The sequence below is a fragment of the Orcinus orca genome, chromosome 11, assembly GCF_937001465.1.
Source record: "Orcinus orca chromosome 11, mOrcOrc1.1, whole genome shotgun sequence".
Classification (NCBI taxonomy): Eukaryota; Metazoa; Chordata; class Mammalia; order Artiodactyla; family Delphinidae; genus Orcinus; species Orcinus orca.
The window spans coordinates 20692097-20706320 of NC_064569.1; the positions used below are offsets into that span (position 1 = coordinate 20692097).

Here is a 14224-nt window from a genome sequence, read left to right on the forward strand (position 1 = left end):
CCAGTCAGAATGGCCATCATCAAAAAATCTAGAAACAATAAATGCTGGAGAGGGTGTGGAGAAAAGGGAACCCTCTTACACTGTTGGTGGGAATGTAAATTGATACAGCCACTGTGGAGAACAGTATGGAGGTTCCTTAAAAAGCTACAAATAGAACTACCATATGACCCAGCAATCCCACTACTGGGCATATACCCTGAGAAAACCATAATTCAAAAAGAGTCATGTACCAAAATGTTCATTGCAGCTCTATTTACAATAGCCCAGAGATGGAAACAACCTAAGTGTCCATCATGGGATGAATGGATAAAGAAGATGTGGCACATATATACAATGGAATATTACTCAGCCATAAAAAGAGATGAAATTGAGCTATTTGTAATGAGGTGGATAGACCTAGAGTCTGTCATACAGAGTGAAGTAAGTCAGAAAGAGAGAGACAAATACCGTATGCTAACACATATATATGGAATTTAAGAAAAAAAAATGTCATGAAAAACCTAGGGGTGAAACAAGAATAAAGACACAGACTTACTAGAGAATGGACTTGAGGCTATGGGGAGGGGGAAGGGTAAACGGTGAGAAAGCAATAAAGAGGCATGGACATGTATACACTACCAAACGTAAGGTAGATAGCTAGTGGGAAGCAGCCGCATAGCACAGGGAGATCAGCTCGGTGCTTTGTGACCGCCTGGAGGGGTGGGATAGGGAGGGTGGGAGGGAGGGTGACGCAAGCAGGAAGAGATATGGGAACATATGTATATATATAACTGATTCATTTTGTTGTGAAGCTGAAACTAACATACCATTGTAAAGCAATTATGCTCCAATAAAGAAAAAAAAAAATAACCAGTGATTATTTTTAGTGACACTCAATTCCTAGAGATTACTGCAGTTATCTTAAACTATCAATTGTATCATCGGCATAATTACAATTTAACTGATTAAGTTGTACTACAAGCATCATAAGTTTTTGAGTAGGTAAAACATTTGAGTTTCTCAAATTTGGTACACTATATGTAAGTACAACTTTATTCTATTTTGTATTAGCTTTTCTCCCCAAATTGCTACTCATAAATTAAAGTCTCAAATGAGTCCTTTCCTATCAATGGTTTGTATTTTGCCAGGTAAAGAGTTAAATTTCCTCTAATTAACTAAAATACTTTATTAAAAAGATAAAGTAATGCTTAATCAGATTCTTGTAACCTCTTACTCTTTTAAAATTCTCAGTAGTAAGATTCAAATACAAAATAAGTTTCAAGATTTTGCATAGAAAGAATCATGCTGGATAAATCTAATTATGTGTCTGCAAAGAGAGAGTAACAGTACAGACAGGCATCCTGATGAAATAGATAGAGCAATGTGTCTTGGATTTAGACACATCTGTACCCCAGCTCTGTCACTTACTAAGCCAAATGATTTAAATCTTCCAATTCTCAGTTTTCCTGAAAATAAAATAAGGATAATACTACTTTGTGTGAGGCGATGTGAGGATTGAAGATAATATAGGTAAGTGTCTAGCACAGTATCTGGCATTTAGCAGGTACTCAATAAATGATAGCTATTATTGTAGCACAGGGACTTTGGTCAATGTGACCCTGAATCCAAAATCATCAAAGGATTAAGACAATCTAGAGTGTGCTTTATCTCCTTGTGTCTTTAACAAAGCCAAAGCAATGTGAAAGGTGGAAAAAAAACCCATATAGTTCCTAAAGAGGATTCCTCAGAGTATTTTGTTTAGAAGAAATATTTGGAATTAAGTTAGTTCATTCCCATTCAAGTGAGTATTTCCTTAATCTTTAAATTCCTTTGGGGGAAGAGAATATATAGCATCCTTAATAGCTCGTCCTGAGGGATGAAAATCTTTGTATTCTAAAAGGAAAGAAGACACATTGATTTTAGTTCCAGTTATTATCTCATCTAGAAATGAAATGAACCAAATGCAACAAGTCTTGGTAGACTTAGCCATGTATCTACAGAGTCAGAACCTACAGTAACTGAAGAAGACTTCATCCCAGCACAACTCTCATCTTGCAAGGCGAAACCAGTATATTTGTTACCCTCCCCCTCAATACTAGGAGCTTTCACAGTTCAACTCAAATATAGAACATATACCATGATGATACAGTGCCAAAGGATGAGAAATATTACCTCCTTAGATATAAAATGTGTATTTTCACTTTTAAGCATATAGATTTTGGTCATTGCTAAAGGTCATTGTAAATTTAGGAGGCTTCTTCAAAAAATGTATCTTAGGCATACAAACAATGAAGCACAGGGAATATGACAATAATGGCAGTAGATCAAAATCCTATATAACACTGTGTCAAAGGCTTAGGAAAATACCAGGAACAAAATGAAATGTAGATAGGAAGGAGCAAGGCTGTAAATGTCCACAGAAGGGTAGAGGAAAATGAAGACATCAGGTAGTCATGGGTGTATTCGTGTTAACAATTTTGAAACTTGTTAGTTGACTGGTAATACAGACCCCAAATCTAGCCTATTCTATGAGAAGGTACTTACAGATACATTCAGATTCACAACTAATTTTATTGAGCACACTTGCTGTGTGCTAGGTGATTTTCATAAATATCTCATTTAATTCTTAGGATAGCCCTGTGAAGCTGATATTTTAATCCCCATTTTGTAGGTGTGGAAAATGGGACTCAGAGATGCTAAATACCTTACTTAATGTCCCATGTTATTGGGACTAGAAAGGGGGTTTGAACCTAGGTCCTCTGTTTCCAAGGGCAGTGGTCTTTTCAGTAAACCTTGATAACATACCCTCAGAGTTCCCTAAACATGGTGAGGAACATACACCTCATGGTGTGAGCACTGCTGAGTGCATTGTTGGCAACTGTCAAAACTTTACTGCTGTTTTCATTTTCCTCTTCTCCAAATTCTTTATTGTTTTTCCCTTTTCTCTCCACCATTTTATTACCTACTTTATGTTTCTTCTTTCTCTTATCTACCCATCTTTCGTTACTTAAGCCATAGTCTCCTAAAGCATAACATACATAAGACATTGTTAATCTTTCTAGTAGCATTCAGAGGAAGAGCAGTTAATGCTATACATCAGAATTTTTAATCATTTAGCAATTCTAGAGCATCTAAGTGGTCAACCCATGAATTATTATGATAACTCAAGATATTTTAATCACAGAGTTGATGTACTTGGCCACATATGTTTACGTGACTTGAATATGACTCCAGGGCTAGAATCAAGGATGGGCAGAGTCAAGTTATTCTGCATATGAGATTAAGAAGTTAGTATTATTGGAGACAAATAATAAAACATCATTCTGGCTTCTAGGCACATAAAGACTCTATTGAACTATATGCTTTAAAAGTAGTCTAAAACACTTGGTACATGTTTTGCTTACCCAAGCTGTCTTCTGATTGGGAATGGCTCACTAGAGCAGGTTTAAGAGGCTTTTGTCCAATTGTTGAAAAAGATACTCCACTAACTTGAGGGCTGGACAGATAGTAACTGAGAGGTATTTCATTGGATAATGACCATGAACATGGCAGTGTAGTGGTATCTGAATCCGTTGACGTTGGAAAAAAATGTACTACAGATCGCTGTGTCTTTGGGAGATTGTCACATGTGTCTTCAATTCTGTGTACAAAAATTAGTATAATAAACAAAGTGAGAAAGACAAAATGATAGACTGTGAGCACAAGAAGCATTAATTATCATTATTACTCAGGATTTTGCTTTTCAAAGATATTATGCATCTAACACAAGCGCAAGAACATCTTATATTTCTAGTTTTAACAATCTACATAAAACACTTTAGTGTCAAGTCATGCTTTTCTCTTTTCTATTTAAAAATCAATAAACTCCTACTTCAGATAGTTTTGCAAAAGTGTAAATGCTGAAGGAAGAAAATAAAAATTACTATATTCCACCAACTAAAAATTTTACCATTTCCTGCCATGCTTTTTATATTTTATTAAATTTTTTTAATAAATTTTTTATTGAAATATAGTGATTTACCATATTATATTAATTTCAGGTGTACAACATAGTGATTCAATATTTCTTCCTTCCAGGCCTTTTAATGCATTGTTTTTTTGTTTTGTTTTGTTTTTTTGCGGTACGCGGGCCTCTCACTGTTGTGGCCTCTCCCGTTGCGGAGCACAGGCTCCAGATGCGCAGGCTCAGCGGCCATGGCTCACGGGCCCAGCTGCTCCGTGGCATGTGGGATCATCCCAGACCGGGGCACGAACCCGTGTCCCCTGCATCAGCAGGCGGACTCTCAACCACTGCGCCACCAGGGAAGCCCTAATGCATTTTTTTCACTCAAAATTGAGACTCTATAAACCATTTATATCCCACTTTTATCACTTATTATATTTCCCCTTTCCATTAACATGAAAAACATGATTATCATTTCTGTTTAATATGTAATAGTTTACTATACTTTTTCCTTTAATTTCTCCTGCTGCTTAACTAATTTTCCTGTATTTATAAAGATTCTAGAGTTAATGTGTGCTTTCAAATGCACTTTACAAATTAATAACTATAAATACAGCTCACATGTGTATATTTGTGTGTATCTGTGTATGTGTATGTGTGAATGCTGAAGGGACTAGCACAAAAGAGGGCGAAGAAAGACTTACTTTCCAAGTATTATTTTTGTAAGTAAATCCTACTATATGAATAAAGATTTTCCTTTCTTTCTTTTTTATATATGTAAAAGTATAGTGTGCAAGCATTTAAACAAAATCCCTAAACTACAGTACACTTATTTTACAAGTAAAACAATATTCTCACGGAGTACCTCATGAAAAGGCTTATGACAACTGCATTTTATGAGTCACGTTGAGGCTCTTCTTAGTAACTTCAAAGCAATCCATGTGTGTGTGAATGTATGTGTGTTTAATGCTTGAATTGTGAACAAAGTCCTGGGGTCCAACCCTTTAGCTCTCTGAAAACCAGACACTTGGCCAGCCCAAGCCCTGCCTTCCTGGGGGCCAAACGTCTATCCACTATAAGTCAGGAACTAAGTGTTTTGCCTCCAAGCACTGTCTCTATTTTGATCTCTTTGTTTTCCAGAGTTCCTATAATGTTATTTTAGCCAGTCTTCTGTTCTTTGTTTTTGTTTTTCCAAATCTTTCCATAACAGAACAAGGGCCTGAAGCTTCCTAATCTGCCATCTTGCTGATGTTACTCTCAATCTCTTTGTTTACCAGGAGGTATTCACAATCGTTTTGTTCTATAATTTGTAAGTTCCTTCATCAGAAATATTATATCTGGAGAGCTCTGTATTCAAAATCAGAATTCTCTAAGTGTGCCTCTCACAAGGCACAGATATCTCAGGCAATTTTTAAAAATAATTAAATGGCACTGGCTTTGGAAACGGCATTATTATTAGCCCAGAGCTTATCAAGCTTGAGCACGTGCCATTCTACCGACTACCCAACCACTCATCTTTGTCAAAAACCTCTAACCCATGAAGATATGCTCTTGAGTATGACTGTGGTGGTAACGAAAAGGAGACTACAGAGGTCTATTGTCAAATGACAAATATTTCATCTCTGTCTAAACTGAGACAGATCATATGACATAATTTTTCCCTGACACTGTCTAGAATAAGCAGGAAAAGGACCTTTCTCTTTCAAAGTTCCTTACATCTGGGTTTCATTACAGACAACTGGCTACATCTTTTCAGCATGTTCATTTTATAAGCTCTGAATTTTTTTCTTCCACTGGTAAAACAATAGCATTTCCAAATAAATTTAATTCCACAAAAGATTCCCAATAAGCCTTTGCAAATGTTGTGATCAAAGAACTTCAGTTTAGGGCCACAGGGGATTCTTGTTTTTGTAGTTGAATAAGAAATTTCTAATGGCAACACACACCGTTGGAAGAGCTGAAACATTTCAGGAAAAGATGAGCGTGATGTAGCCCATTGTCTGAGCCCTGCACTCACCCACCTATTAGACTCCTTTTGGAAGATGAGAGATTTTCTTCCTAGTGCTTAGTGAGGTTTCCCTTTCCCATGTGGAATTTTCCAAGCCCTTACTTGGTATTTTGCTCCCTCTGTAATTGATTAGCACTAAACCAGAGGCAGTTATAAAAGTTCAATTCCAGCATTTCAATGTTATTTCAACGCTGCATTGGTAATACTGACAACAGTTATTTCTCAGATGACCTCTAAGAACAAATATTTAAAAAATAGACTTGAGGGAGATTGGTTCAAGATGGCAGAGTAGAAGGACGTGAACTCACTCCCTCTTGCGAGAGCACTGGAATCATAACTAACTGCTGAAAAATCATCGACAGGAAGACACTGGAACTCAACAAAAAAGATACCCCACATCCAAAGACAAAGGAGAAGCCTCGATGAGACAGTAGGAGGGGTGCAATCACAATAAAATCAAAATCCATAACCACTGGGTGGGTGACTCACAAACTGCAGAACAATTACACCACAGGAGTCCACCCTCTGGAGTGAAGGTTCTGAGCACCAAGTCAGGCTTCCCAACCTGGGGGTCTGGCAATGGGAGGAGGAATTCCCAGAGAATCAGACATTGAAGGCTAGTGGGATTTGATTGCAGGACTTGGACAGGACTGTGGGAAACAGAGACTCCACTCTTGGAGGGCACACACAAAGTAGTGTGCACATCAGGACCCAGGGAGAAGGAGAAGTGACCCCATAGGAGACTGAAGCAGACCAACCTGCTAGTGTTGGAGGGTGTCCTGCAGAGGCAGGGGTTGGCTGTGGCTCACCATGGGGACAAGGACACTGGCAGCAGAAGTTCTGGGAAGTACTCCTTGCCATGAGCCCTCCCAAAGTCCACCATTAGCCACACCAAAGAGCCTGGGTAGGCTCCAGTGCTGGGTCGCCTCAGGCCAAACAACCAACAGGAAGGGAACCAACAGCCCTACCCATCAGCAGACAAAGGGATTAAAATTTTACTGAGCTCTGCCCACCAGAACAACACCCAGCTCTACCCACCACCAGTCCTTCCCATGAGGAAACTTGCACAAGCCTCTTAGATAGCCTCATCCACCAGAGGGAAGACAGCAAAAGCAAGAAGAACTACAGTTCTGCAGCCTGTGGAACAAAAACCACATTCACAGAAAGATAGACAAGATGAAAAGGCAGAGGGCTATGTACCAGATGAAGGAACAAGATAAACCCCAGAAAAACAGCTAAATGAAGTGGAGATAGGCAACCTGCCAGAAAAACAATTCAGAATAATGATAGTGAAGAAGATCCAGGACCACAGAGAAGAATGGAGGCAAAGATCGAGAAGATGCAAGAAATGTTTAACAAAAACCAAGAAGAATTAAAGAACAAACACGTAGAAGAATTAAAGAACAAAGAGAGATGAACAATACAATAACTGAAATGAAAAATACACTAGAAGTAAACAATAGCACAATAACTGAGGCAGAAAAATGGATAAGTGACCTGGAGGACAGAATGGTGGAATTCACTGCTGAGGAACAGAATAAAGAAAAAAGAATGAAAAGAAATGAAGACAGCGTAAGAGACCTCTGGGACAACATTAAATGCACCAACATTCACATTATAGGGGTCCCAGAAAGAGAAGAGTGAGAGAAAGGAACCAAGAAAATACTTGAAGAGATTATAGTCGAAAACTTCCCTAACATGGGAAAAGAAATAACCACCCAAGTCCAGGAAGCACAGAGAGTCTGAGGCAGGATAAAGCCAAGGAGAAACATGCTGAGACACATAGTAATCAAATTGACAAAAATTAAAGACAAAGAAAAATTATTAAAAGCAACAAGGGAAAAATGACAAATAACATACAAGGGAACTCCCATAAGGTTAATAGGTGATTTATCAGCAGAAACTCTGCAAGCCAGAAGGGAGTGGTATGATATATTTAAGGTGATGAAAGGGAAGAACTTACAACCAAGATTACTATACCCAGAGAGGATCTCAATTCAGACTCGATAGAGAAATCAAAAGCTTTACAAACAAGCAAGAGCTAAGAGAATTCAGCACCACCAAGCCAGCTCTACAACAAATGCTAAAGGAACTTCTCTAAGTGGGAAACACAAGAGAGAAAAGGACCTACAAAAACAAAACCAAAACAATTAAGAAAATGGTAATAGGAACATACATAGCGATAATTACCTTAAATATGAATGGATTAAATGTTCCAACCAAAAGACCCAGGCTTGCTGAATGGATACAAAACCAAGACCCATCTATATGCTGTCTACAAGAGACCCACTTCAGACCTAGGGACACATACAGACTGAAATTGAGGGGATGGAAAAAGATATTCCATGCAAATGGAAATCAAAAGAAAGCTGGAGTAGCAATACTCATATCAGATAAAATAGACTTTAAAATAAAGAATGTTACAAGAGACAAGGAAGGACACGCATAATGATCAAGGGATCAATCCAAGAAGTAGATATAAAAGTTATAAATATATATGCACCCAACATAGGAGCACCCTAATACATAAGGCAAACTCTACCAGCTATAAAAGAAGAAACTGACAGTAACACAATACTAGTGGGGGACTTTAACACCTCATTACACCAGTGGACAGATCATCCAAAGAGAAAATTAATAAGGAAACACAAGCTGTAAATGACACAATAGACCAGATAGATTTAATTGATATTTATAGGACATTCCATCCAAAAACAGCAGATGACACTTTCTTCTCAAGTGCACATGGAACATTCTCCAGGATAAATCACATCTTGGGTCACAAATCAAGCCTCGGTAAATTTAAGAAAATTGAAATCATATCAAGCATCTTTTCCAACCAAAACGCTATGAGATTAGAAATCAATTACAGGGAAAAAATGTAAAAAACACAAACACATGGAGGCTAAACAATACATTACTAAATAACCAAGAGATCACTGAAGAAATCAAAGAGGAAATCAAAAAATACCTAGAGACAAATGACAATGAAAACACGATGATCCAAAACCTATGGGATGCAGCAAAAGCAGTTCTAACAGGGAAGTTTATAGCAATAAAAGCCTACCGCAAGAAACAAGAAACATCTCAAATAAACAATCTGAACTTACACCTAAAGGAACTAGAGAAAGAAGAACAAACAAAACTAAAGTTAGTAGAAGGAAAGAAATCATAAAGATCAGAGCAGAAATAAGTGAAATAGAAACAAAGAAAACAATAGCAAATATCAATAAAACTAAAAGCTGGTTCTCTGAGAAGATAAACAAGATTGATAAAACTTTAGCCAGACTCATGAAGAAACAGAGGGAGAGGATTGAAACCAATAAAATTAGAAATTAAAAAGAAGTTACAACAGACACCACAGAAATACAAAATATCATAAGAGACTACTACAAGCAACTCTATGCCAATAAAATGGACAACCTGGAAGAAATGGACAAATTCTTAGAAAGGTATAATTTTCCAAGACTAAACCAGGAAGCAAAAAAAAATATGAACAGACAAATCACAAGTAATGAAATTGAAACTGTGATTAAAAATCTTCCAACAAACCAAAGTCCAGTACCAGATGGCTTCACAGGTGAATTTTGTCAAACATTTAGAGAAGAGCTAACACCAATGCTTCTCAAACTCTTCCAAAATTTGCAGAAGAAGGAACACTCCCAAACTCATTCTACAAGGCCACCATCACTCTGATACCAAAACCAGACAAATATACTACAAAAAAGAAAATTACAGACCAATATCACTGATGAATATAGATGCAAAAATCCTCAGCAAAATAGTAGCAAACAGAGTCCAATGACACATTAACAGGATCATACACCATGGTCTAGTGGGATTTATCCAAGGGAGGCAAGGATCCTTCAATATACTCAAATGAATCAATGTGATACACCATATTAACAAATCAAAGAATAAAAACCATATGATCATCTCCATAGATGCAGAAAAAGCTTTTGACAAAATTCAACACCGATTTATGATAAAAACTCTCCAGAAAGTTTGCATAGAGGGAACCTACCTCAATATAATAAAGGCCATTTATGACAAACCCACAGCAAACATCATTCTCAATGGTGAAAAACTGAAAGCATTTTCTCTAAGATCAGGAACAACACAAGGACATCCACTCTTGCCACTATTATTCAACATAGTTTTGGAAGTCCTAGCCATGGAAATCAGAGAGGAAAAGGAAATAAAAAGAATACAAACTGGAAAGAAGAAGTAAAACTGTCACTGTTTGCAGATGACATGATACTATGTAAATAGAATCCTAAAGATGCCACCAGAAAACTACTAGAGCTAATCAATGAATTTGGTAAAGTTGCAGGATACAAAATTAATGCAAAGAAATATCTTGCATTCCTATACACTAACAACGAAAGATCAGAAAGAGAAATTAAGGAAACAATCCCATTCACCATTGCTACAAAAAGAATAAAATACCTAGGAATAAACCTACCTAAGGTGGTAAAAGACCTGTTCTGAGAAAACTATAAGACACTGATGAAAAAACCAAAGATTACACAAACATATGGAGATATACCATGTTTGTGGATTGGAAGGATCAATATAGTGAAAATGACTATACTACCCAAAGCAATCTTCAGAGTCAATGCAATCCCTATCAAATTACCACTGGCATTTTTTACAGAACTGGAACAAAACATCTTCTAGACACAAAAGACCCCGTATAGCTAAAGCAATCTTGAGAAAAAAAAAATGGAGCTGGAAGTATCAGTCTCCCTGACTTCAGACTATACTACAAAGCTACAGTAATCAAGACAATATGGTACTGGCAGAAAAACACAAATAGAGATCAATAGAACAGGGTAGAAATCCCAGAGATAAACCCACACACCTATGGTCAACTAATCTATGACAAAGAGGCAAGGATATACAATGGAGAAAAGATGGTCTCTTCAATAAGTGGTGCTGGGAAAACTGGACAGCTACATGTAAAAGAATGCAATTATAACACTCCCTAACACCATACACAAAACAAACTCCAAATGGATTAAAGACCTAAATGTAAGATCAGACACTATAAAACTCTTAGAGGACAACATAGGAAGAACACTCTTTGACATAAATCACACCAAGATCTTTTTTGACCCACCTCCTAGAGTAATGGAAATGAAAGCAAAAATAAACAAATGGGACCTAATGAAACTTAAAAGCTTTCGGACAGCAAAGGAAACTATAAATAAGACGAAAAGCCAAGCCTCAGAGTGGGAGAAAATATTTGCAAACATATCAACAGACAGAGGATTAATCTCCAAAATATATAAACAGCTCATGGAGCCCAATATTAAAAACAACAACCAACCCAGTCAAAAAATGGACAGGAGGCCTAAATAGACATTTCTCCAAAGAAGACATACAGATGGCCAATAGGCACATGAAAAGCTGCTCAACATCACTAATTATTAGAGAAATGCAAATCAGAACTACAATGAGGTATCACCTCACACTGGTTAGAATGGGTATCACCAGAAAATTTACAAACCACAAATGCTGGAGAGGGTGTGGAGAAAAGGGAACACTCTTGCACTGTTGGTGGGAATGTAAACTGATACAGCCACTATGGAGAACAGTATGGAGGGTCCTTAAAAAACTAAAATTATAATTACCATACAACCCAGCAATCCCACTACTGGGCATATACCCAGAGAAAACCATAATTCAAAAAGACATATGCACCCCAATGTTCAATGCACAACTATTTACAATAGTTAGGTCATGGAAACAACCTAAATGCCCATCGACAGATGAATGGATAAAGAAGATGTGGCACACATATACAATAGAATATTACTCAGCCATAAAAAGGAACGAAATTCAGTCATTTGTAGAGACGTGGTTGGACCTAGAGACTGTCATATAGAGTGAAGTAAGTCAGAAAGAGAAAAACAAATATTGTATATTAACGCATATATGTGGAATCTAGAAAAATGGTACAGATGAACTGGTTTGCAAGGCAGAAATAGAAACACAGATGTAGAGAACAAATGCATGGACACCCAGGGGGGAAAGCGGGGGGTGGGGATTGTGGTGGTGGTGGGATGAATTGGGAGATTGGGATTGACATATATACACTAATATGTGTAAAACAGATAACTAATAAAAACACTTTAAAGAAATAGACTTGAGGGCTTCCCTGGTGGCGCAGTGGTTGAGAGTCCGCCTGCCGATGCAGGGCACCCGGGTTCGTGCCCCGGTCTGGGAAGATCCCACATGCCGTGGAGCGGCTGGGCCTGTGAGCCATGGCTGCTGAACCTGCGCGTCTGGAGCCTGTGCTCCACAGTGGGAGAGGCCACAACAGTGAGAGGCCCACGTACCACAAAAAAAAAAAAAAAAAAAATAGACTTGAACTGATCAGTAAACACAGGGCATCTAGATCTAAAGTAACATTAGCCTTAAACTGTGTATGTTCAATATTAGAGGTCATTTTCTAGAAAACATTGGAAAACCAATGCTAATGCTTTATTTGATAGAATGATTTACATTAGTAGTAAAAAGAGAGCTGTACCTTTTATTTAACATCCTCACAGACATTTCCCAAACCAAAATTCTCTAGCAGTTCTCTGTCCCCAGGTTAAGAAAGTAGTTTTAAAGAAACTGTCTGCCAATTACCTTAAAGAAACAATTAACATGCTAGATATGAGCTTTGGAATCTCAACCAGGTCTGATATGGTGGAGATCTGTCTAGGTGAATTTTTACATTACTCAAAGACTATACCTTATAAAACAGTGGTTGGGGAAATTGTATGTTATCATTAATTAATTTTAGGAAATTTGTAGACTCGATTCTAGTTCTAACTTTTTATAAGCTGTTTTGAAACAAAGAGGTCAAATACTCCAACCTCAACTTCTAAAACTCATTTGTGCCTTTCTTACTGCGCTTGATTTTCCATTTTATTTTCCTGCTCATGGACTTCACTCTGCGGGACCGCCGAAATTTCCTGAGTGGCTTGTGTGTCTTTCATCTTGGCTGGAAGAGAAGTCTCTTTTCTTTTCTGGGAAAACAAATCATGACATTAGTCAGTGAATAGAGCTGAGTTTCAAGGCAGATTTTCTTTTTTGAGTGACCTCACTTGTTAATCTAACTACCTTAAAGCACCTGCCAGACTTCATGATTTCTTAACCAAGCTGGGGCCAGAACCAGGATTCTAATATGAATATGTAAGCACTGATATAGCCAATACTGATATAGCCAATACTGATATTGGCTAAAAATATTAAACACATCAAGATGAAGGTGTGTAGCACTCACTGGAAGCAACTCAAGAGGCAGTGCAGTAAGCCAGCAAAGCTACCTTTATGATTACAACTTTCACATCTGGCCAACACCACCTGTTAGAACACTGTGAAGTAATGTCTCCATAGTTACAAAGTTCCAGTCTCTGAACAATTACTATGTTAATGCTGCACCTGCTTTGCAGTTTGCAGACATCAAATAAGAGTAATTTGCCTTTAAGAGAGCTGTTTATCCTAACAGACAAACTTTGCCATCAAAATGTTTGATATCCTATTTTGGATTTCTTAGGATTAAGGCTAGTATGCAAATATTGGGGGAGTTAATCACTGTTTTTTGTCTTTTTGTTTGTTTTGTTTTGACAAATGCTCTTTGAGCACATGGCAACAGCTAGGCAGCAGGAACAGAAAACTTATATATTTTAAGGCGAAAAGAAACCTATTGGTAGAAACAGTGAAATCAAAGCCAGGAGTTCTAAATTCTTCTAGTTACACCAGCAATATGATTTAGAAGAAATCACTTAATTCAGATTCTATCTTGTGTCATGATAATAATGGCACGGGAATAAAATTAACCCGTATGAAAGTAAATGATTGTACACAGTAATAAGATACAGAATGATGATGATTACTGGATGAGTAAGTTCATTCAATAAATATTTAAATAAGCATCTACTGTGTACCAGGAACCAGCAAGTTACTATGAACAAATAATTCCCACTTCAAGGAATAATGATAAAATATCTTCCAATTTAGATTAGAAAATGGCTTCCAAAAAACTAAAAATAGATCTACCATGTGACACAGCAATCCCTCTACTGGGCATATACACTGAGAAAACCATAACTCAAAAAGAGTCATGTACCACAATGTTCATTGCAGCTATATTTACAATAGCCAGGACATGGAAGCAACCTAAGTGTCCATCGACAGATGAATGGATAAAGAAGGTGTGGCATACATATACAATGGAATATTACTCAGCCATAAAAAGAAATGAAATCGAGTTATTTGCAGTGAGGTGGATGGACCTA

General features: G+C 37.3%; 1 protein-coding gene across 1 annotated transcript in view; it reads right to left on the reverse strand.

The window, feature by feature from the left end:
* Positions 1-14224, reverse strand: part of LMNTD1 (lamin tail domain containing 1) — a 455425-nt gene that overhangs the window by 54110 nt on the left and 387091 nt on the right. The window contains exons 10-11 of the mRNA XM_049694225.1: positions 12834-12952; positions 3384-3619 (exon numbers count right to left, since the gene is read on the reverse strand). Coding sequence (XP_049550182.1) covers positions 3384-3619; positions 12834-12922 — 325 coding nt within the window. The 5' untranslated portion in view covers positions 12923-12952. The remainder of the gene's footprint in view (positions 1-3383; positions 3620-12833; positions 12953-14224) is intronic.